Raw genomic sequence first — 25,430 nt, forward strand, 5'->3', positions numbered from 1 at the left:
TATGGGGCTTTGGTGACAAAACGGATTGCACTGTGATAGACTGCATCCAATTTGTTGAGTAGGGTATTGGAGGCTATTTTGTAAATTACATCGCCAAAGTCGAGGATTGGTAGGATGGTCAGTTTTACAAGGGTATGTTTGGCAGCATGAGTGAAGGATGCTTTGTTGCGAAATAGGAAGCCAATTCTAGATTTAACTTTGGATTGGAGATGTTTGATATGGGTCTGGAAGGAGAGTTTACAGTCTAACCAGACACCTAAGTATTTGTAGTTGTCCACGTATTCTAAGTCAGAGCCGTCCAGAGTAGTGATGTTGGACAGGCGGGTAGGTGCAGGTAGCGATCGGTTGAAGAGCATGCATTTAGTTTTACTTGTATTTAAGAGCAATTGGAGGCCACGGAAGGAGAGTTGTATGGCATTGAAGCTTGCCTGGAGGGTTGTTAACACAGTGTCCAAAGAAGGGCCGGAAGTATACAGAATGGTGTCGTCTGCGTAGAGGTGGATCAGAGACTCACCAGCAGCAAGAGCGACCTCATTGATGTATACAGAGAAGAGAGTCGGTCCAAGAATTGAACCCTGTGGCACCCCCATAGAGACTGCCAGAGGTCCGGACAACAGACCCTCCGATTTGACACACTGAACTCTATCAGAGAAGTAGTTGGTGAACCAGGCGAGGCAATGATTTGAGAAACCAAGGCTGTTGAGTCTGCCGATGAGGATGTGGTGATTGACAGAGTCGAAAGCCTTGGCCAGATCAATGAATACGGCTGCACAGTAATGTTTCTTATCGATGGCGGTTAAGATATCGTTTAGGACCTTGAGCGTGGCTGAGGTGCACCCATGACCAGCTCTGAAACCAGATTGCATAGCAGAGAAGGTATGGTGAGATTCAAAATGGTCGGTAATCTGTTTGTTGACTTGGCTTTCGAAGACCTTAGAAAGGCATGGTAGGATAGATATAGGTCTGTAGCAGTTTGGGTCAAGAGTGTCCCCCCCTTTGAAGAGGGGGATGACCGCAGCTGCTTTCCAATCTTTGGGAATCTCAGACGACACGAAAGAGAGGTTGAACAGGCTAGTAATAGGGGTGGCAACAATTTCGGCAGATCATTTTAGAAAGAAAGGGTCCAGATTGTCTAGCCCGGCTGATTTGTAGGGGTCCAGATTTTGCAGCTCTTTCAGAACATCAGCTGAATGGATTTGGGAGAAGGAGAAATGGGGAAGGCTTGGGCGAGTTGCTGTTGGGGGTGCAGTGCTGTTGACAGGGGTAGGAGTAGCCAGGTGGAAAGCATGGCCAGCAATAGAAAAATGCTTATTGAAATTTTCAATTATGGTGGATTTATCAGTGGTGACAGTGTTTCCTATCTTCAGTGCAGTGGGCAGCTGGGAGGAGGTGTTCTTATTCTCCATGGACTTTACAGTGTCCCAGAACTTTTTTGAGTTAGTGTTGCAAGAAGCAAATTTCTGCTTGAAAAAGCTAGCCTTGGCTTTTCTAACTGCCTGTGTATAATGGTTTCTAGCTTCCCTGAACAGCTGCATATCACGGGGGCTGTTCGATGCTAATGCAGAACGCCATAGGACGTTTTTGTGTTGATTAAGGGCAGTCAGGTCTGGGGAGAACCAAGGGCTATATCTGTTCCTGGTTCTAAATTTCTTGAATGGGGCATGTTTATTTAAGATGGTTAGGAAGGCATTTTAAAAAAATATCCAGGCATCCTCTACTGACGGGATGAGATCAATATCCTTCCAGGATACCCCGGCCAGGTTGATTAGAAAGGCCTGCTCGCTGAAGTGTTTCAGGGAGCGTTTTACAGTGATGAGAGGAGGTCGTTTGACCGCTGACCCATTACGGATGCAGGCAATGAGGCAGTGATCGCTGAGATCTTGGTTGAAGACAGCAGAGGTGTATTTAGAGGGGAAGTTGGTTAGGATGATATCTATGAGGGTGCCCATGTTTAAGGCTTTGGGGAGGTACCTGGTAGGTTCATTGATAATTTGTGTGAGATTGAGGGCATCAAGTTTAGATTGTAGGATGGCTGGGTTAAGCATGTTCCAGTTTAGGTCGCCTAGCAGCACGAGCTCTGAAGATAGATGGGGGGCAATCAGTTCACATATGGTGTCCAGAGCACAGCTGGGGGCAGAGGGTGGTCTATAGCAGGCGGCAACAGTGAGAGACTTGTTTTTAGAGAGGTGGATTTTTAAAAGTAGAAGTTCAAATTGTTTGGGTACAGACCTGGATAGTAGGACAGAACTCTGCAGGCTATCTTTGCAGTAGATTGCATCACGGCCCCCTTTGGCAGTTCTATCTTGTCTGAAAATGTTGTAGTTTGGAATTAAAATGTCTGAATTTTTGGTGGTCTTCCTAAGCCAGGATTCAGACACAGCTAGAACATCCGGGTTGGCAGAGTGTGCTAAAGCAGTGAATAGAACAAACTTAGGGAGGAGGCTTCTAATGTTAACATGCATGAAACCAAGGCTATTACGGTTACAGAAGTCGTCAAAAGAGAGCGCCTGGGGAATAGGAGTGGAGCTAGGCACTGCAGGGCCTGGATTCACCTCTACATCGCCAGAGGAACATAGGAGGAGTAGAATAAGGGTGCGACTAAAAGCAATAAGAATTGGTCGTCTAGAACGTCTGGAACAGAGAGTAAAAGGAGGTTTCTGGGGGCGATAAAATAGCATCAAGGTATAATGTACAGACAAAGGTAAGGTAGGATGTGAATACAGTGGAGGTAAACCTAGGTATTGAGTGATGAAGAGAGAGATATTGTCTCTAGAAACATCATGATGATCGTGATGATAACATCTAAACTGCTGCTACTGCTCAGGAAGAAGTAAACACCACCACCTTTTGGCTAGTACTGTTTCTCACCACATATGAACATGACACCATGTCCCCCTACCTGTTTGATATTGTCACTGAGGAAGACGAAGTAGACACAGCAGAAACCCAGCTGGGTGATGATCAAAAACACGTTCACTATCCGCCTGAAGGAAAACAGGAAGAAAGGACCCAAATCAACCTCCGTTCTACACAGAGGGGACTGAAAACACAAGATATTAAAGGACCCAAATCAACCTCCGTTCTACACAGAGGGGACTGAAAACACAAGATATTAAAGGACCCAAATCAACCTCTGTCCTACACATTAGAAGGGACCCCCCACCCCAAACACTGAGGAGTGTTTACTGAATTGAACTCTTATTGAATAAAGGTCTAATCACAAGTCATAATATATAAGAATAAAGGGAGTTTGACTTGTTATTAAAGAATACATTTCATGATTATCACCTTCCTGTAGACACATGCTACTGTAGACGCATGCTACTGTAGACGCATGCTACTGTAGACGCATGCTACTGTAGACGCGTTCTATATTTACCTCCCCCATATTGAGTGCCTTCTCAGCCACGAGACATTCTCCATACCATACTGCACAGCATCGCCATAGTCCAGAAAGGGCTTGTTCAACCTAGAACAGAGGGACCATCACTCAGGGTAAAAGTGCTGACATGGGATCAGGTCTACCCTGTCCATGGAACCTGAGCTGGGATCAGGTCTACCCTGTCCATGGAACCTGAGCTGGGATCAGGTCTACCCTGTCCATGGAACCTGAGCTGGGATCAGGTCTACCCTGTCCATGGAACCTGAGCTGGGATCAGGTCTACCCTGTCCATGGAATCTGAATCATTATGGTCTAAAAGGCTAAACTGAATAATGGGCCCAGAATTCAATGACCATCTAAACACAAAACAAAAATGACCATACACAGTGTTGACCCCATGTTCACTAAACGTGACAGTGTTACTTCAGCTGGGGCCTGGTACCTGGTCACTAGCGTGAGGAATCTGACAGTGGTATTAACATAGGTTAATCATGTGTTTAATTGTCTAATAGAGAACAGGGTTGTGAACAATGGATGTAGAATATTCTACAGAAATGAGAAGTACAGTGCATTCACACACAGTGCTCATTACGGTTTGGTTTGCTTGTATTACAAAATACAATGGTTTTCACTTCTCCTATAAAGGAAACTAACCGCACCAGATCAACAACATACCTTGCAGTCCGAACACACCCATAAGGGTGTGAACACAGTGGACCTATGACTGGCTTGGTTCGCTTCATTAAAAATCCTGCTTTATCCAATACTGGGCTTAAATGGCATAGCTGCATTTAGGTGACTTTGACTTACGCTAATCTATGAACTGAACACATTTCACCATTCCAGTTTCCAGGACAACGTGAGAGATTTCCTCATAGACGTCAAACTCAAAAAAGAGGAAGTGCACAATGTGAAAGTACTGTACTTCTCTTCTTGATGCTCGACTCAAACTAGTTGCACAACAGTATCCACCACAATGGGATCCGTTTATGGAACAACTGAGGTGCACTGCAGGCAGAAGGTGTGAGAAAGGCTCCACTTACTTTACACTGAGGTGGTGGGAACAGATTACAAGCAGGTTCATACAGTGGACTGCTATTATCCCCATGGCAAACAGACTCAGAGGTCCTAACTGGAAAGGAAGAGAGAAGATAAGTGTCGTTAGGCGTTGTCCCGTTGGGATTCTGTCATTAGGCGTTGTCCCGTTGGGATTCTGTCGTTAGGCGTTGTCCCGTTGGGATTCTGTCGTTAGGCGTTGTCCCGTTGGGATTCTGTCATTAGGTGTTGTCCCATTGGGATTCTGTCATTAGGTGTTGTCCCATTGGGATTCTGTCGTTAGGCGTTGTCCCATTGGGATTCTGTCATTAGGTGTTGTCCCATTGGGATTCTGTCATTCCCTCACACTGCACTTGCAGAATAAATGTATTAGCAATGGACATCTACTAAGGAGCTCTAGAATAGATCAAAGTCAGATTGTTTAAATAATTATAAAGGTTTTGAACAAATAAAAGAGAACACAAATAAAGTCTGGTAGAACAGGCAGGGTGACCGTTCTAAGCCTGAGTCTAGTAGAACAGGCAGGGTGACCGTTCTAAGCCTGAGTCTGGTAGAACAGGCAGGGTGACCGTTCTAAGCCTGAGTCTGGTCGAACAGGCAGGGTGACCGTTCTAAGCCTGAGTCTGGTAGAACAGGCAGGGTGACCGTTCTAAGCCCGAGTCTGGTAGAACAGGTATTTGGTTATCAGGAATTATTATTACTTCATTGTTAACTGTTTGCTTACCACAAGGCCTGCGTTCCTGACAGCCAGAGGTAGACCTAGCAGCCCCGTACCGATGTTCCCCTTCAGGAGGTGGATCAGGGTCTGTAAAAACCTACAACATAACAAATAAAACATGATCCGTGTCAAATCACATTGCGCAACACAATAATGGAACCAAACAATTATGAATGCAGGCTCTCTCATACGCTCTCATATAAAATCAGCTCTTTGTATGGGGCCTGAGGAAGGTCTCAGGATGGAAACTGTGCTGCTAAGGACTTTTACTTTGGAAATAAAAAAAAGTGACAGTTACAATACAATCGAGTTGTGCTTTGTAACGACCAAGATCTGGAATTTAAAAAAATACATCTTTGCATGTAACATAACCATTACTTACGAAGCCCCTGTTTGGCCTCCGATTCTCTCATACTGAGAATCAGGTCCTGGGGGGAGAGGTGGAGTAGGACAGAGAACATCCTCCTCAGAGGTGCTCGCTGATATCCTGGAGAGAACTGGACCTGGGCCTGCAATACGGGGACACACAGTCCGTCTACATTAAGTTGCTATATAGCTACAATGTTGTTACATACATGGGTAGAAGGGGAAACTTCAAATAAATACTTAATTCAACTCCCTCAGTCAGGAGAACGTCTTAATTCAACTCCCTCAGTCAGGAGAACGTCTTAATTCAACTCCCTCAGTCAGGAGAACGTCTTAATTCAACTCCCTCAGTCAGGAGAACGTCTTAATTCAACTCCCTCAGTCAGGAGAACGTCTTAATTCAACTCCCTCAGTCAGGAGAACGTCTTAATTCAACTCCCTCAGTCAGGAGAACGTCTTAATTCAACTCCCTCAGTCAGGAGAACGTCTTAATTCAACTCCCTCAGTCAGGAGAACGTCTTAATTCAACTCCCTCAGTCAGGAGAACGTCTTAATTCAACTCCCTCAGTCAGGAGAACGTCTTAATTCAACTCCCTCAGTCAGGAGAACGTCTTAATTCAACTCCCTCAGTCAGGAGAACGTCTTAATTCTGTCGCTGAGATGACATGACTTCATACTGTCGATAGCAGGGTTCTACTACACAGAATCCCCACAGAAGGACCAGAGTTCGAGCCATAAAATCGGTCCGCGAGACTAGGCCCTGGCTTGTTGACGCAAACAGCGGGTTATTGCTGTAAGCTAATGATCTCATGACGGGCCACTAACAAGACACTTTAGGCTACTTCTCATCTAAAAGAAGAATCACTGAATGGAAAGTATTGAAATAGAGATATATCCTGCGTGGGAAAATGTGTGTTTCTACTCAATCACAGGGTACATGAGTTCCCTGGATATGTTCACTAGGCAAACGCTGTAGGTAGAAATGTCATGAATAGACCGGATCTCATTCCACGTGTCAGAGAATCATGTTTGTCCTATTGGGATTCTTTGTCCAGATTGCCATCTGCACATTCCACAAGGTTGTGCCCTGTTGAACGCAGCCCAGGGCTCATAATTCTAAAACTTCTCAGAGTAGGAGTACTAATTTAGCATCAGGTCGCCTCCTGTCCATATACACGTATTCCTTAGGATAAAAAAAAAAGAATAAGGACTGGATCAGCGCTCCTACTCATATAGAGACACTGATACCAGACGAGCAGTCCTACTTTTTATGAATACAGGCCCTGTTCTGGGTTTCAAAATAAATACCGTCTTGACGATTGTCAGTGTTGGAGGTCATGGTTGGTCCGCTGGCGCTGGGTGGATCCTCCTGCTGCCTTCGTCTCAGATTCCTCCTCCTGAGCCACTGTGGTAAGGACAATGTAACAGAAGTGAATTCCATGTTATACTAGCTTACCAGATCTCAAAGAATCAGCAGTGTTCTTATCTGGAGAAACATAGAACTGCTGGAGTTGAGGCTTGTTCTATGCTATTACCGCACAGTCAGAAATGCTGACAGCAACTAGTTAAGCGTTATTACTGCACTGTAGTGTCATCACGATATCAAGATTTTATACTAAACTAAAATATAAGTGTTGGTCCCATTGTTTCATGAGCTGAAATGAAAATATCCCAGAAATGTTCCATATGCACAAAAACCTTCTCGCTCAAATTGTGTGCACACATTTGTTTACATCCCTAGTGAGCATTTCTCCTTTGCCAAGATAATCCATCCACCTGAGAGGTGTGGCATAACTAGAAGCTGATTAACCCGAATGATCATTACATAGGTGCATCTTGTGCTGGGGACAATAAAAGGCCACTCTAAAATAAGCAGTGAGAGAGCATGCAATTGGCATGCTGACAGCCGGAATGTCCAATAGAGCTCTTGGCAGATAATTTAAATGTTAATTTCTCTACCATAAGCCGGCTCCAACGTCATTTTAGAGAATTTGGCAGTACGTCCAACCGCACCAGCTGCTGAAACTCGGGGTTTGTACAACCAAAGAATTTCTGCACAAACTGTCAGAAACCGTCTCATGGAAGCTCATCTGCGTGCTCGTCACCCGGGTCTTGACCTGACTGCAGTTCAGTGTCGTAACCGACATCAGTGGGCAACTGCTCACCTGTGATGGCCACTGGCACGCTGGAGAAGTGTGGTCTTCACAAATGAATCCCAGGTTTCAACTGTACCGGGCAGATAGCAGATGACGTGTGGGAGAGCGGTTTGCTGATGTCAACGTTGTTAACAGAGAATCCCATTGGTGGGGTTATGGTACGGGTCAGGCATAAGCTACGAACAATGAACACAAATGCATTTTATCTATGGTAATTTGAATGCACAGAGATACCGTGATGAGAACCTGAGGCCATTTTCATGCCATTCATCTGCCGCCATCACCTCACGTTTCAGCATGATAATGCACGGCCCCATGTCGCAAGATGCTGTACACAATTCCTGGAAGCTGAAAATGTCTTCGTTCCTCCATGGCCTGCATACTCACGAGACATGGTCACCCATTGTGCATGTTTGGGATGCTCTGGATCGATGTGTACAACAGCGTGTTCCAGTTCCCCCCCCAATATCCAGAAACTTCGCACAGCCATTGAAGAGGAGTGGGACACCATTTCACAGTCCACAATCAACAGCCTGATCAACTCTGTGAAGGAGATGTGTCACACTGCATGGGGCAAAATGGTGGTCACCCCAGATACTGACTGGCTTTCTGATCCCCGCCCATACTTTTTTTTTAAGGTATCTGTGACCAGATGCATATCTGTATTCCCAGTGATGTGAAATCTGTACATTAGGGCCTAATGAATGTATTTAAATTGACTGATTTCCTTATATGAACTGTAACTCAGTAAAGTCTATGAAATTGTTGCATGTTGGGTTTTATATTTTTGTTCAGTGTACTAACGATACCAGGCCAAGTATCACGATACCGGTCAATGAAATTCACACTTTTACTCAATGCAACATATTGAATTTAACTTCACACTGGTCAGTGGATAATAGAATCCTACATTGAATGGCTGATTGGCTCAGTCTACTCAGACTGGTCAGTGGATAATAGACTCCTACATAGAATGGCTGATTGGCTCAGTCTACTCAGACTGGTCTGTGCAATTGGTTATAACAGGCGATGATACAAATGTATCAACGTTGCTGAAATGATACAAATGTATCAACGTTGCTGAAATGAGACAAATGTATCAACGTTGCTGAAATGATACAAATGTATCAACGTTGCTAAAATGATACAAATGTATCAACGTTGCTAAAATGAGACAAATGTATCAACGTTGCTGAAATGAGACAAATGTATCAACGTTGCTGAAATGATACAAATGTATCAACGTTGCTGAAATGAGACAAATGTATCAACGTTGCTGAAATGATACACATGTATCAACGTTGCTAAAATGATACAAATGTATCAACGTTGCTAAAATGATACAAATGTATCAACATTGCTGAAATGATACAAATGTATCAACGTTGCTCACTCTGAAAGCTGCTCCAATGTAACAAAACAGTTTAAAACAGAAGACTCATCAGGGTCTGCATCCCAGCTACCACGTAAACACTGATGCACCTAACTCGTATATAATGAAAAGCAATTTAAAAAATGCAATAAATTACTATTATTATAATTATTCTGCCTAATGCGAGTGATACTTGATATTTCAATATTTAAAAAAAACATGAAATATTTTTAAGTGTGCAGATTAGTACAAAAATAATTAAGAACTTCTTACCCTGGTCTTTGGGAGTTGAATGTGGATTAACCAAAATAAGTGGTGTGTCTCTCCAGTCAGATGATGATATTGATGTTATGATGAATATGCTATAAGAGATCAAAAAGATATCTTCTTGTTACCCTGGAAACATGTCTTTTAATAGTCCAGATACTAGGCTTCATCATCATCATCATCATCTCATTTCCTTATTTGGGTATGAAACTTTACCTGATATCCAAAAGTAGATCTGTTCACAGTCTAAGATGACCACCACCAACCACTGTCTCGGTTTACCTACAACTGTTTTCAAAAACCTCTCGTGTGTGTGTGTGTGTGTGTGTGTGTGTGTGTGTGCGTGTGCGAGAACCACCTTTACAGAAACCATCTCTCATAGGCCATATCTGATGTACTTTTTTTTTCTCTCCAACCCCTGACAAAAGTATGCGATTGTAAACCAGATATGGCCTATGAGAGATGGTTTCTGGGGGTTTATGTTGTGTAGACTGGAGAGAGACACAGACACGTTATTTTCGGCACAAGGGTCGTTCCACAAACAGATTGTTTTGCGTCCCTTTGCTATTTTAAGTAGAGGCAAGAAGTTCTCTTTGCTGTAAAGCTGCCTGAGTGAGGGCTGGTAAGGAATGTGGCTGCCTGAGTGAGGGCTGGTAGGGAATGTGGCTGCCTGATTGAGGGCTGGTAGGGAAGGTGGCTGCCTGAGTGAGGGCTGGTAGGGAATGTGGCTGCCTGAGTGAGGGCTGGTAGGGAATGTGGCTGCCTGAGTGAGGGCTGGTAGGGAATGTGGCTGCCTGAGTGAGGGCTGGTAGGGAATGTGGCTGCCTGAGTGAGGGCTGGTAGGGAATGTGGCTGCCTGAGTGAGGGCTGGTAGGGAATGTGGCTGCCTGAGTGAGGGCTGGTAGGGAATGTGGCTGCCTGAGTGAGGGCTGGTAGGGAATGTGGCTGCCTGAGTGAGGGCTGGTAAGGAATGTGGCTGCCTGAGTGAGGGCTGGTAGGGAATGTGGCTGCCTGAGTGAGGGCTGGTAGGGAATGTGGCTGCCTGAGTGAGGGCTGGTAGGGAATGTGGCTGCCTGAGTGAGGGCTGGTAGGGAATGTGGCTGCCTGAGTGAGGGCTGGTAGGGAATGTGGCTGCCTGAGTGAGGGCTGGTAGGGAATGTGGCTGCCTGAGTGAGGGCTGGTAGGGAATGTGGCTGCCTGAGTGAGGGCTGGTAGGGAATGTGGCTGCCTGAGTGAGGGCTGGTAGGGAATGTGGCTGCCTGAGTGAGGGCTGGTAGGGAATGTGGCTGCCTGAGTGAGGGCTGGTAGGGAATGTGGCTGCCTGAGTGAGGGCTGGTAGGGAATGTGGCTGCCTGAGTGAGGGCTGGTAGGGAATGTGGCTGCCTGAGTGAGGGCTGGTAGGGAATGTGGCTGCCTGAGTGAGGGCTGGTAGGGAATGTGGCTGCCTGAGTGAGGGCTGGTAGGGAATGTGGCTGCCTGAGTGAGGGCTGGTAGGGAATGTGGCTGCCTGAGTGAGGGCTGGTAGGGAATGTGGCTGCCTGAGTGAGGGCTGGTAGGGAATGTGGCTGCCTGAGTGAGGGCTGGTAGGGAATGTGGCTGCCTGAGTGAGGGCTGGTAGGGAATGTGGCTGCCTGAGTGAGGGCTGGTAGGGAATGTGGCTGCCTGCTGGCTGAGTACAGCTGCCACACGTGATAGAAGCACGAAAGTGAATTGGTTATTATTGGACCGGCACATACAAGAGACTAGAGGCTGTTGCTGAAATCCAACTGAATGTATAAACCGAACTGACTTTAATAACATATTATACCAGGCGTCAGCAGGTTCTTTAGATCGGTGAGGCTGAAAAAGTTAGTAGTATCAGACGAAACGGTACCACGGTATTCTAAAATGTTTGGTATCATGATATTACCATTGTAGTGGTATACCATGCAACACTACTGCAAAGTCAGATGCTGACAGCAACTAGTTCAATGATATTACCATTGTAGTGGTATACCATGCAACACTACTGCAAAGTCAGATGCTGACTGCCTCTGCTGAACAACCTTGAAATGACCATCGCTGTTCTGAAAAAGCAACGAGGCAGGCTACATTCTGTTCTCCTGTTCTGAAAAAGGCAACGAGGCAGGCTACATTCTGTTCTCCTGTTCTGAAAAAGGCAACGAGGCAGGCTACATTCTGTTCTCCTGTTCTGAAAAAGGCAACGAGGCAGGCTACATTCTGTTCTCCTGTTCTGAAAAAGGCAACGAGGCAGGCTACATTCTGTTCTCCTGTTCTGAAAAAGGCAACGAGGCTGGCTACATTCTGTTCCCCTAAAAAAAGTGTGACTTCTGATATTTTGTTGTCTCTCGGTTTTCACTTCCAATTTCTTTGTCAACATATGTAGGCCTATGTACATACGTACCAATCCATCAGATCTCTCCCTCAGGGGAGTGATGGACAGTAAGTTATTAGCAGCACAACGTGCTACCATGTGTGATGAAGAACAACTTAGACAAGTAGTCAAGTGAGTTTTTAACAATGGCTATTAAACCTAATCAATATTTATTATTTTTAGACAATCAAGTACATTTATTTTTATTTGTTCCTTGTCAGAGGAGGAACATAGAAAATGATCTTGCATTGAAGATACATAGCTAGGAGATGATACCCTTCTTAGCTAGGAGACTATATTCATAGATCCAAACTTTTGACCTCTAACCTGTCGGCGTCATGAAGCAATACAATTTGCTGAATGTTGTCAGTATGTATTTACTTTGTTCCAGGTTATGATGAAATGCAAATAAGAAAATCCCTTCTGACATGGAAAATGCACAGTTCTACAGATGATGCAATATTAACACAGAACTGGACCTTATAGACTCAGTTATACAGACAGTTTAGAGGTTCAGCTCTGGGCTAGGCTCAACATATACACAAAAGTATGTGAACACCCCTTCAAATTAGTGGATTCGGCCATTTCAGCAACATCCTTTGCTGACAGGTACATAAAAATCGAGCACACCGCCATGCAATCTCAATAGACAAACATTGGCAGTAGAATGGCCTAACTGACGAGCTCGGTAACATTCAACGAGGCACTGTCATATGATGCCACCTTCCCAACGTCTAGGAGCAACAATGGCTCAGCCGCGAAGTGGCAGGCCACACAAGTTCACAGAACAGGACCGCCGAGTGCTGAAGTGTGTAGCTTGTATAAATCGTCTGTCCTCGGTTGCAACACTCACTCCCGAGTTCCAAGCTGCCTCTGGAAGCAACGTCAGCACTAGAACTGTTCGTCGGGAGCTTCATGAAATGGGTTTCCATGGCCGAGCAGCAGCACACAAGCCTAAGATCACCATGCGCAATGCCAAGCGTCGGCTGGACTAGTATAAAGCTCACCGCCATTGGACTCTGGAGCAGTAGTAATGTGTTCTCTGGCGTGATGAATCACGCTTCACCACCTGGCAGACGACGGACGAATCTGGGTTTGGTGGGTGCCAGGAGAACACTACCCGCACCAATGCATAGTAGTGCCAACCGTAAAGTTTGGTGGAAGAGAAATAATGGTCTGGTGCTGTTTTTCATGGTTTGGGCCCCTTATTTCAAGTGAAGGGAACGCTATAGTATAGAATGACATTCTGGACGATTATGTGCTTCCAACTTTGTGGCAATAGTTTGGGGAAGGCCCTTTCCCGTTTCAGCATGACAATGCCACCGTGCACAAAGCGAGGCCCACACAGAAATGGTTTGTCGAGATCAGTGTGGAAGAACTTGACTGGCCTGCACAGAGCCCTGACTTCAACCCCATCGAACACCTTTGGGATAAAATGGAATGCCAAATAATGCCCAACGTCAGCGCCTTACCTCACTAATGTGCTAGTGGTAGAATGGAAGCTGTGGTAGAATGGAAGTCCCCACAGCAATGTTCCAACATCTAGTAGAAATCCTTCCCAGAAGAGTGGAGGCTGTTATAGCAGCAAAAAGGGGGGGGGGGGGGGGGGGGGTGCAACTCCATATTAATACCCAGCAAACCAAAAGGCATATCCTGTTATCAGTCAGCAAACCAAAAGGCATATCCTGTTATCAGTCAGCAAACCAAAAGGCATATCCTGTTATCAATCAGCAAACCAAAAGGCATATCCTGTTATCAGTCAGCAAACCAAAAGGCATATCCTGTTATCAGTCAGCAAACCAAAAGGCATATCCTGTTATCAGTCAGCAAACCAAAAGGCATTTCCTGTTATTGAACATGCAACTCCTGTAATAAAGCCGCCAATAAAACTTCATTTTCATACATTTACCAAAATGTAATTCTCGGAAAACACCCTTCTTAACCTAATGCGAGCAGTTGTGATAGAGATTAAAATCTCTGTTAGAATTTTAGAAAGAGGGGGAATATAATAGCAACAGCTAGCAGGGGTTGCTAATATGACTAGGATTGAGCCTTTGGCTTCTGGACAACGAAAGAACAGTATAAACCAGATAAGTAAAAAATAAAAAAGTAACAAATAATTAAAGAGCTTCAGTAAAATAACAACAGCGAGGCTATATACAGGGTATTACGGTACAGAGTCAATGTGGAGGCTATATACAGGGTATTACGGTACAGAGTCAATGTGGAGGCTATATACAGGGTATTACGGTACAGAGTCAATGTGGAGGCTATATACAGGGTATTACGGTACAGAGTCAATGTGGAGGCTATATACAGGGTATTACGGTACAGAGTCAATGTGGAGGCTATATACATGGGGTACCGGTACAGAGTCAATGTGGAGGCTATATACAGGGTATTACGGTACAGAGTCAATGTGGAGGCTATATACAGGGTATTACGGTACAGAGTCAATGTGGAGGCTATATACAGGGGGTACCGGTACAGAGTCAATGTGGAGACTACCGTAATACCCTGTATATAACCTCCACATTGTATATACAGGGTATTACGGTACAATGTGGAGGTTATATACAGGGTATTACGGTAGTCTCCACATTGACTCTGTACCGGTACCCCCTGTATATAGCCTCCACATTGACTCTGTACGGTACAATGTGGAGGCTATATACAGGGGGTACCGGTACAGAGTCAATGTGGAGGCTATATACAGGGGGTACCGGTACAGAGTCAATGTGGAGGCTATATACAGGGGTAACGGTACAGAGTCAATGTGGAGGTTATATACAGGGGGTACTGGTACAGAGTCAATGTGGAGGCTATATACAGGTGGTACTGGTACAGAGTCAATGAGCAGGGGCACCGGTTAGTCGAGGTAATATGTACAGTTGAAAGTTAACATACACCTTAGCCAAATACATTTAAACTCAGTTTCATAATTCCTGACATTTAATCCTAGTAAAAAATCCCTGTCTTAGGTCAGTTAGGATCACCACTTTATTTTAAGAATGTGAAATGTCAGAATAATAGTAGAGAGAATTATTTATTTCAGCTTTTATTTATTTCATCACATTCCCAGTGGGTCAGAAGTTTACATACAATCAATTAGTATTTGGTAGCATTGCCTTTACAATGTTTAACTTGAGTCAAACGTATCAGGTAGCCTTCCATAAACTACCCACAATAAGTTGGGTGAATTTTGGCCCATTCCTCCTGCCTTGAGATGTTGCTTCAATATATCCACATAATTTTCCATCCTCATGCTGCCATCTATTTTGTGAAGTGCACCAGTCCCTCCTGCAGCAAAGCACCCCCACAACATGATGCTGCCACCCCCATGCTTCACGGTTGGGATGGTGTTCTTCGGCTTGCAAGCCTCCCCCTTTTCCCTCCAAACATAACAATGGTCATTATAGCCAAACAGTTATTTTTTTGTTTCATCAGACCAGAGGACATTTCTCAAAAAATTACTATCTTTGTCCCCATGTGCAGTTGCAAACCATAGTCTGGCTTTTTTATGGCGGTTTTGGAGCAGTGGCTTCTTCCTTGCTGAGAGGCCTTTCAGGTTATGTCGATATAGGACTCATTTTACTGTGGATATAGATACTTTTATACTTGTTTCCTCCAGCATCTTCACAAGGTCCTTTGCTGTTGTTCTGAGATTGATTTGCACTATTCACATCACTATTCACACTCTAGGAGACAACGTGTCTCCTTCCTGAGCGGTATGACGGCTGCATGGTCCCATGGTGTTTATACTTGCGTACTATTGTTTGTACAGATGAACGTGGTACCTTCGGGCGTTTGGAAATTGCTCCCAAGGATGAACCAGACTTGTGGTAGTCTACGATTTTCCCATGATAAGCAAAGAGGCACTGAGTTTGAAGGTAGGCCTTGAAATACATCCAGAGGTACACCTCAAATTGTCTCAAATTATGTCAATTAGCCTATCAGAAGCTTCTAAAGCCATGACATCATTTGAGAATTTTCCAAGCTGTTGAAAGGCACAGTCAAATTAGTGTATGTAAACTTCTGAGCCACTGGAATTGTGATACAGTGAAATAATCTGTCTGTAAATAATTGTTGGAACAATTACTTGTGTCATGCACAAAGTAGATGTTCTAATTGACTTGCCAAAACTATAGTTTGTTTTAACAAGAAATGTGTGGAGTGGTTTAAAAACGAGTTAATGACTCCAACCTAAGTGCATTTAAACTTCTGACTTCAACTGTAGGTAGAATTAAAGTGACTATGCAAACATAATAAACAGAGAGTAGCAGTTGCATAAAGAGGAGGGGGGGGGGGAATGCAAATAGTCTGGGTAGATATTTGATTAGCTGTAATAGGAGTCTTATGGCTTGGGGGGTAGAAGCTGTTAAGAAGTCTTTTTGACCTAGACTTGGCACTCCGGTACTGTTGTTGTGCGGTAGCAGAGAGAACAGTTTATGAATACAAGTTTAACCTATTTGTATCTATTTGGATCTATTTGCTAGTTAACAATGCTGAACAGTTGAAGTATGGCCACCTTTCTGTCTATCTCCGACTGTTTGAACAGCATACTAGACTGTCCACTTTGTTCAGATGTTGAAATCAAGTGGCCTACCACATTTCTCACAATGAGAACGAGTTGCCATATCCTTATATAAAACTGTGTTTTATGCTTTTTGCACATTTATAAAAATAGACTAGACAGCTAGTATAACAGTCTTTGGCTAAAATGCTGCTAGCGGTACGTGTTACCTCAATGCTGTGCTCGACAAACTGAGGATTCATGTCCCAAAAATCAATGTTCATGGATACTCCCGTTGTAGTAGTGTTTACTCTGCACGTAATTTGAGGAGTTGAGACATAAAAAGGCTATCAGTAGAAAGGTCAACTTCTCCTCCATTACCGTAAAATGATTTCTCAAGGGTGGGACTAAAAATAAAATAAAATAAAAAATAACTCATGTAAAAATGTATACAGGTTCAGAACCTTTTTGAAACATCACAGTTGACAAATATACATCAAAACTGGATGGTCTTCAGAGATAAGATGGGAGGGGTTGAGGGAGGCTGAATGCTGGGACTGGATGGTCTTCAGAGATAAGATGGGAGGGGTTGAGGGAGGCTGAATGCTGGGACTGGATGGTCTTCAGAGATAAGATGGGAGGGGTTGAGGGAGGCTGAATGCTGGGACTGGATGGTCTTCAGAGATAAGATGGGAGGGGTTGAGGGAGGCTGAATGCTGGGACTGGATGGTCTTCAGAGATAAGATGGGAGGGGTTGAGGTAGGCTGAAGGCTGGGACTGGATGGTCTTCAGAGATAAGATGGGAGGGGTTGAGGGAGGCTGAATGCTGGGACTGGATGGTCTTCAGAGATAAGATGGGAGGGGTTGAGGGAGGCTGAATGCTGGGACTGGATGGTCTTCAGAGATAAGATGGGAGGGGTTGAGGTAGGCTGAAGGCTGGGACTGGATGGTCTTCAGAGATAAGATGGGCGGGGTTGAGGGAGGCTGAATGAATGGGCCTAAAAAACAAACAAACGATAACTATTGGAAAATAGACTGTGTCCTTAAAATGTATATAGTATGTATAAGCTGGAAGTAAAAGCCTAAAAGTTGTTGTCCATTAGTTTACTCCAATTAGGGGAGGGGTGGTTAGGGGAATATATATATATAATTATTTTTTTAATCCGGGGGATTGGAAATGATGCAGACAAGTACATTTATAGAAGCCACAATCTGCAATATTAAAGCTGATCTACCCACTAAAAATTTTTTTTTTTTTTTTTTAAGGCTCAATGCAACACAGTCATGAAGAGGCCATGAAAATGCCTCTTACCCCACAGGAGGCTGAAAAGATTCAGCATGGGCCTATAGATAATTATTAATAAGTTATAAATTAGTTAACCAATAGCTACTCGGACTATCTGTGTTGACCATTTTTGCAATACCTCTTGAAATCATCAACATACGCTACTGTTTATTATCTATCCTGTTGCCTAGTCACTTTATCCCTACCTATATGTACATATCTACCTCAATGACCTAGTACCCCTGCACATGGACTCGGTACTGGCACCCTGTGTATACGGCCAAGTTATTATGGACTCGGTACTGGCACCCTGTGTATACGGCCAAGTTATTATGGACTTGGTACTGGCAGCCTGTGTATACGGCCAAGTTATTATGGACTCGGTACTGGCACCCCGTGTATATAGCCAAGTTATTATGGACTCGGTACTGGCACCCCGTGTATATAGCCAAGTTATTATGGACTCGGTACTGGTACCCCGTGTATATAGCCAAGTTATTATGGACTCGGTACTGGTACCCCGTGTATATAGCCAAGTTATTATGGACTCGGTACTGGTACCCTGTGTATATAGCCAAGTTATTATGGACTCGGTACTGGTACCCTGTGTATATAGCAAAGTTATTATGGACTCGGTACTGGTACCCCGTGTATACGGCCAAGTTATCTTTACTCATTGTGGATTTATTCCTATTATTTTTTCTCTGTGTGTTTACCTTTAACTCTGCACTGTTGGAAAAGGACCCGTATGTAAGAGTTTCACTGTTAGTCTACACACCTGTTGTTGACGAGGCATGTGGCCAATAAAATTTGACTTGATTTTGTGAGTGGCAGGGGGAGGGGCTTGATGAATGGGTGTGTAAAACAGAGAGAAAGAGGCCAAAAGCTCTCAAAATAAGCATAATGCTTTTCTATGGGCTTGTCATCTACCCTCCCGCCTTCGGTACAATGACTCCCATTGTTAGGGTGCAGACGTGAACATCATTATATCCAGATCTCTGGTGTAAATGAGAAGGTGCACACAACACAGGAGTGAAGGAGACGAGACCAAAAACACAACATGAGAACAAGCCGACAAACACTCATTAAAAAAAACATCAAAAGAACTTGATTCTTGCCTGCGATACAGGCATTTGGAATGTTGTACAAAACAACATTAATTTGAAATCGCCCAGCCCTAGCTGAGATCTGGTGACAGGAACACACCTCTATTTTAGCACTTGCCAGTACATTGTTTGAAAACTGCATGGACATGCCATTAGCCCTTGCTTTACATCTGAATATAAACATGCCTGGATTAGCCTAAAATGCCTTGTATTTCGTCAGAAGTCATTACTCATTTATCTGGACTTAATAAGGACATTCATTGATCAGTTAATTAACAGAAGTACCTACGAAAGGGCTTTGGCACAGTAGCTGTCAGTTAGCTACTTACCCACAACTACCCACTTAATTTACTAGCTGACAACAAAAAAAAGCTATAGGTATAACGTTAGCTAGGTACGGCACTTTAGATCCACTTACCCCCCAAAAATTACATTCTGCAATTACTGCGTCCAAAATACCACAGTCGACTGCAGTTATTACACTTTTACTGCAGTTTCAAAACAGAGATCATTTTTTTGCAATGTCTCAAAGCCATCATTAGAAACCGTTCGGTTTGGAGCTGTATTTGTTAGCCAAGCTAGTCTATATCAACATCATTGTTTGATCATATATTAAAGCTACATCACCTCCAGCTGGTTAACGTTAGTAGACAAAACATCAATCAGTCTGTTTTGCATGCTCCAATCGTGTCTAAGTAACGTTAGTTAGCAAGTTATATACGATTCATTCACGATAACTCACCTGTAAAGCGGTGATTCCTGCCTCGGTAGTGTTACATCAAAGGAGTTCGCTAGAGGGGCATCTCTTGGCAGAGCAGTATTGTTTTCCTACTATGCACGTCGATATTGTACTTGATGTGAGAGGAAAAGGCGATCTCTGTAGAAATACAAGTGAACTGCTAATGCTAGCTTTTTGAAGACCACTACCGGTACAAAGGTCGTTTGGTCACATGGTTTGGAAGAGGGTGCATGTCAGCTGACCAAATGTTGGATACTTGATTTTGTAGCTTGCTAGCTGTCTTGTTACGCAAACTATCTATTTCCATCAAAACTAGCTAAGTCAATTATCGTTAGTCTGAAATGATGCCGATTGTTTGGTGTGAAACATCACCACAAACATTTAATTGGCCAAGTTGATACAAGCGTAAGCGCTGCGTGTTCGCCCATAGAGAAGACTGGGCTAGTCTTTATTTGTTTTTGTTTATCTGAAAAATTTAAATCCGCGCCAGAATCTATCGATATTGTGACACCATGTGTCACTTTTTCGCGAACTCGGCCATTGTTTCATATTTGGTTAAATTGTAGCTGATTCCTAAAAAAAGAATTCCAAAACGTTCCAGAATGATAAAACAACTTCCGCATTCCGGTGTGACATTTAAGGGATCTGGATAAGTTACCTGCAGCAATGTAGCTATGTGAAAAAAATGACTTCTCCCAAAATAATTTCATTGTAAAGTGTTCTGAAAAAAAATGATATTAGTCAGTACATTTGTGCTCTCATCCCACTAACGTTATACATGTGAATTTTGCCTCAAAAATGCCAAGTTACTTTCACCAATATCTAGCAAAGTGTTGATGGTCCCTAACTTTGATGTCGCTAGCCCGGCAGCAACACATTCACTACCTAGTTAGTCGTGCAAGCTTTGAAAGAGGCGAACGTCAATTGATCTTGAACTCAACCACAACAGCAACATGACGACCGTAAGATGTGTTTTTGTTACATTGTCAAGTAGCTAGCTGGTGCTGAGATTGCAGTGCTTTGATACATATACAGCCTGAAACTAATGCCTGCAAAATCGTGTAAATGTTCCTTACAGGCCAGAACGTTTAATACAATTATATTTACACGTAGTCTACCGGTTGTCTGTGCGGTTTGTCCTGGAGACAAAATATCCACAGGAAACGAACTAGTTTACCTGTAGCGAAATGCTTGTGCTTATAGTTACGACAGTGCAGCAATATCTAATAAGTAATCTAACAATTACACAACATATACCCAAAACACACAAATCTAAGTAAGGAATGGGTCTAAGGCACTGCATCTCAGTGCTTGAGGCGTCACTATAGACACACTGGTTCGATTCCAGGCTGTATCACAACCAGCCGTGATTGGGACCCCCTAGGGCAGCGGACAGCGTCATCCGGGTTTGGCCGGTGTAGGCCGTAATTGTAAATAAGAATTTGTTCTTAATTGACTTGCCTAGTTAAATAAAGGTTCAAATAAATGTAAAAAATATATGTATATGTGGAGGTGCAATGTCAGAGCAGCATAGACTAAGATACAGTAGAATAGAATACAGTATATACATATGAAATGAGTAATGCAAGATATGTAAACATTATTAAAGTGACTAGTGTTCCATTTATTAAAGTGGCCAATGATTTCAAGTCTGTGTATGTCGGCTGCAGCCTCTGTGCTAGTGATGGCTATTTAAAAGTCTGATGGCCTTGAGATAGAAGCTGTTTTTCAGTCTCTCGGTCCCAGGTTTGATGCACCTGTACTGACCTCGCCTTCTGGAAGATAGCGGGGTGAACAGGCAGTGGCTCGGGTGGTGGTTGTCCTTGATGATTTTTTTGGCCTTCCTGCGACATTGGGTGCTGTAGGTGTCATGGAGGGCAGGTAATTTGCCCCCTGTGATGCGTTGTTGCGCTTCCTTCACCACACTGTCTGTGTCGGTGGACCATTTCAGTTTGTCAGTGATGTGTACACCGAGGAACTTAACTTTCTACCTTCTCCACCGCTGTCCCGTCGATGTGGATGGGGGGATGCTCCCTCTGCTGTTTCCTGAAGTCCATGATCGTCTTTGTTTTGTTGATGTTGAGTGAGAGGTTGTTTTCGCGGCACCACACTCCCGTAACCCTCACCTCCTCCCTGTAGGCTGTCTCGTTGTTGGTAATCAAGCCTACCACTGTAGTGTTGTCTGCAAACTTGATGATTGAATTGGAGGCGTGCGTGGCCACGCAATCATGGGTGAACGGAATACAGAAGGGGCCTGAGCATGCACCCTTGTGGGGCCCCAGTGTTGAGGATCAGCGAAGTGGATGTGTTGTTTCCTACTTTCACCACCTGGGGGCGGTCCATGAGGAAGTCCAGGACCCAATTGCACAGGGTGGGGTTCAGACCCAGGGCCTCAAGCTTAATGATGAGCTTTGAGGGTACTATGGTGTTGAATGCTAAGCTATAGTCAATGAACAGCATTCTTACATAGGTATTCCTCTTGTCCACATGGGATAGGGCAGTGTGATGGCGATTGCATCGTCTGTGGACCTATTGGGGCAGTAAGCAAATTTAAGTGGGTGGCAGGGTGGCAGGTAAGATGGAGGTGAATTGATCCTTGACTAGTCTCTCAAAGCACTTCATGATGACAGAGTTGAGTGCTACAGGGCAATAGTCATTTAGTTCATTTAGTTCAGTTTTGCATTCTTGGGTACAGGAACAATTGTGGCCGTTTTGAAGCATGTAGGGACAGCAGACTGGAATTGGGAGAGATTGAATATGTCCGTAAACACACCAACCAGCTGGTCTTGGTCTGTGCATGCTCTGAGGACGTGGCTAGGGATGCCGTCTGGACCAGAAGCCTTGCGAGGGTTAACACATTTAAATGTCATACTCACATCGGCCACAGAGAAGGAGAGCCCACAGTCGTTGGTAGCGGGCCGGCGTCGGTGGAGCTGTGTTATCCCCAAAGTGGGTGAAGAAGCTGTTTAGCTTGTCCAGAAGCAAGACGTTAGTGTCCGCGACATGGCTAATTTTCCTTTTGTAGTTTGTGATTGTCTTTAGACCCTGCCACATACATCTCGTGTCTGAGACGTTTTTCAGCGACAGGGTCTGGGAGACTAGTCAGGATCGAGGGAAAGATGAACGAAGCAAAGTACAGAGAGATCCTTGATGAAAACCTGCTCCATAGGTCTCAGGATCTCAGACTGGGGCGAAGGTTCACCTTCCAATAGGACAACGACCCTAAGCACACAACCAAGACAACACAGGAGTAGCTTCGGGACCAGTCTCTAAATGACCTTGAGTGGCCCAGCCAGTGCCCGGACTTGAACCCGATCGAACACCTGAAAATAGCTGTGCAGCGACGTTCCCCATCCAACCTGAAAGAGCTTGAGAAGATCTGCAGAGAAGAATGGGAGAAATTCCCCAAATACAGGTGTGCCAAGCTTATAGTATCATACCCAAGAAGACTCGAGGCTGTTTATCACTGCCAAAGGTGCTTCAACAAAGTACTGAGTAAAGGCTCTGAATATTTCAGTCTTTTTATTTGTAATACATTTGCCAAAAAGTTATATAAACCTGTTTTTGCTTTGTCATTATGGGTTATTGTGTTTTAGATTGATGAGGGGGAAATAAATATTTAATCAATTTTAGAATAAGTCTGTAACGTAACAAAATATGGCAAAAGTCCAGGGGTCGGAATACTTTCCGAATGCACTGTATAAACTACAGAGTCAAAGCATTTATCCCAAGACCAATGCAGTGTGATCACTGTGAAGCATTTGGTTATGTAGCAAGTGTTTGCAGAAGGGAGAAGACAAGATGTCCAAGTTGTGGGAAAGATCATGTCATGTGTAATAAAAGTGATGAAAATGTGACGTTGTAACTGTGGAGGGAACCATGAAGCCACGTCTCTGGAATGCCCCACAAGAAGGAAAGACAACGAGGTGCCCAAAGACAGGGCTGTCCAGAGCATTTCATATGCAACAGATGTTAAAAGGGTTGAGGGTTTGAATGGTGCTCCTGGAGAGTCCATGGTGGTGGACACTTTCACTGCAGAGCCGAATATATTGATCAAAGTCACCTTGTCCGAGAGAGATTTACATGGGTATCAAAATGTCACTCCAGGGTAAGCCTACACGAAACCCAGCCCTTATTTAAGTGTTTCTAAAATCCCTTATGGGGAAAATGAATGTTGGAAAAAACGATTGGAACCATTTCCCTGTTTGACCGCTAGATTTCATGGGTATTATGACATCACCACTGTGGGGCTCTATAGGTTAACAATACTTTCCTGTGGATATTTTGTCTCAAATTTCAAGCAGCTGAAGAACAAATTAAACCGCACAGACAACCGATGTAGAGTACATTTAAATGTCATTTTATTCAACATTCTGGCTTGTAAGGAACATTTTACATGATTTTTCAGCCATTAGTTTAAGGCTGTATATGCCAATTAATTGTGTATTACAGCCTGATTTTATTACAGCCTGATTTAATCAAACGAATACATAGCTAGCTAGCTTAGCTAGTCATTGCTTGCTAACTGGTTAGCTGTCCCATACTAGCATGAGAATGACACACAACCCCTGGAATATGAATCATTTTGTGAACTATTCCCACAGAAGCACGAATTCTTTGTGGACATGACATGTGAGGGATGCTCTGGGGCAGTCACCCGAGTCCTCAATAAACTGGGTGAGTAGCTAAATGTCACCCGAGTCCTCAATAAACTGGGTGAGTAGCTAAATGTCACCCGAGTACTCAATAAACTGGTTGAGTCGCTAAATGTCACCCGAGTCCTCAATAAACTGGGTGAGTCGCTAAATGTCACCCGAGTCCTCAATAAACTGGGTGAGTCGCTAAATGTCACCCGAGTCCTCAATAAACTGGGTGGGTAGCTAAATGTCACCCGAGTCCTCAATAAACTGGGTGAGTCGCTAAATGTCACATCAAATCCAGCTTCCTGGAACATCTCTTAAACAACACACACACAGGCTCACACACTTTGTTGAGAATGGTGTGCTTTGGTTTAGCTAAATTCAACAAATATAGATTACTTGTGTCATATTGACTGGCTTGCTAAAATTGTTTTATTTTCTCTTTCTGTCTTATTTGTTGGCGTAAGGTGGTGTCCAATTTGAGATCGACCTCCCCAACAAGAAGGTTTTCATTGAGTCTGACAAGGACACGGACGTGCTTCTGGAAACACTTAAGAAGACTGGAAAGGCAGCTAACTACATCGGCCCCAAGTGACGAATCATCCTCTTTTCTCTATAGAACAGGTGAACTCTAAATATATTAAGTGACAGTCAATTCAATATCGAACAAACTTCCCATTCATCCCTACAGCTCCTTCCTCTTCTCACCATCGCAACCTGTTTAGCCTTATCGTGTCCTTGTTTCTGTGTGTTAGCTGTTGGTTGGTGCTGATATGAAGGATGATCATGAGAAGAAAGAACCCTGGCTGACATGTCTTCATGGACCACTGGAATGAGCTTGCACTGCCAAGCTGTCCACTTTCAGTAATTTAAGCACTATTATTTATGTGTCCCAAATGCCACTATAAAGGCCCAGGTCCAAAGTAGGGCACTGTATACGGAATAGAGTACCCTTTTGGGACGAATCCACTGTGAATATCCAGTGTGATTGATGCGCAGGATAAAATATATCATGTTATCTAAATGGGTTAACTTTACCGCAGGGAAATGAAAGGATGTAAAGATCGCTGTCTCTGCTTTGTCTTAATGAAAGCACCAATTGTAATTCACATTGATTTGGGGGGTACGGCAACCATCCTGTATTACGTTTTCCTTTCTCTGTCTGAATATTGTTCATGTTTACCCACATGTCAAATAAAAAAGAACGGTGATTCTAGACACCTGTCCTCTTATTTTTTATTTTCACACATAGTCAAACCTTCTGCGGAAGTCCTAAAGAGCTGTTTGTTATCCCAAGAAAATACTGCTAATTTGCATAAGCAATAATAAAAACAAAATTGGTCCGCATACAAGTTCTGACGAGTAACATATTATTTTAGTTTGGAGATGTCTTGCCAGGTTGTATGATGTGACTGCCACTAGGTGGTAGTGTTGGTTCTTGGTTTAATTTGACAGG

The 25,430-nt window shown here is 43.8% G+C and overlaps 2 protein-coding genes across 6 annotated transcripts in view; one reads left to right on the top strand and one right to left on the bottom strand.

Moving 5' to 3' along the window:
- The window catches only part of LOC110489216 (proton-coupled amino acid transporter 1), a 40,690-nt gene extending 20,992 nt beyond the window's left edge, over positions 1-19,698 (bottom strand). The window contains exons 1-9 of one of the 5 annotated variants that reach the window (XM_036943403.1): positions 19,338-19,698; positions 13,164-13,264; positions 9,324-9,412; positions 6,831-6,927; positions 5,539-5,665; positions 5,163-5,253; positions 4,426-4,514; positions 3,380-3,469; positions 2,900-2,984 (exon numbers count right to left, since the gene is read on the bottom strand). In XM_036943403.1, the coding sequence (XP_036799298.1) occupies positions 2,900-2,984; positions 3,380-3,469; positions 4,426-4,514; positions 5,163-5,253; positions 5,539-5,665; positions 6,831-6,861 (513 nt within the window). In that variant the 5' untranslated portion in view covers positions 6,862-6,927; positions 9,324-9,412; positions 13,164-13,264; positions 19,338-19,698. Of the gene's footprint in view, positions 1-2,899; positions 2,985-3,379; positions 3,470-4,425; positions 4,515-5,162; positions 5,254-5,538; positions 5,666-6,830; positions 6,928-7,687; positions 7,744-9,323; positions 9,413-13,163; positions 13,265-19,337 lie in introns of those variants that run through there. The other 4 variants (XM_036943405.1, XM_036943402.1, XM_036943404.1 and 1 more) reach the window with 4 other exon arrangements.
- Positions 19,699-20,225: 527 nt separating this feature from the next.
- atox1 (ATX1 antioxidant protein 1 homolog) lies at positions 20,226-25,189 on the top strand. Its single transcript, NM_001160701.1, is given in 4 exon segments — positions 20,226-20,296; positions 23,939-24,011; positions 24,442-24,598; positions 24,730-25,189. Coding segments are annotated over 3 exon segments (210 nt in total). The 5' UTR covers positions 20,226-20,287; the 3' UTR covers positions 24,570-24,598; positions 24,730-25,189.
- Positions 25,190-25,430: the final 241 nt, after the last annotated feature.

The sequence above is a fragment of the Oncorhynchus mykiss genome, chromosome 14 (assembly GCF_013265735.2).
Source record: "Oncorhynchus mykiss isolate Arlee chromosome 14, USDA_OmykA_1.1, whole genome shotgun sequence".
Classification (NCBI taxonomy): Eukaryota; Metazoa; Chordata; class Actinopteri; order Salmoniformes; family Salmonidae; genus Oncorhynchus; species Oncorhynchus mykiss.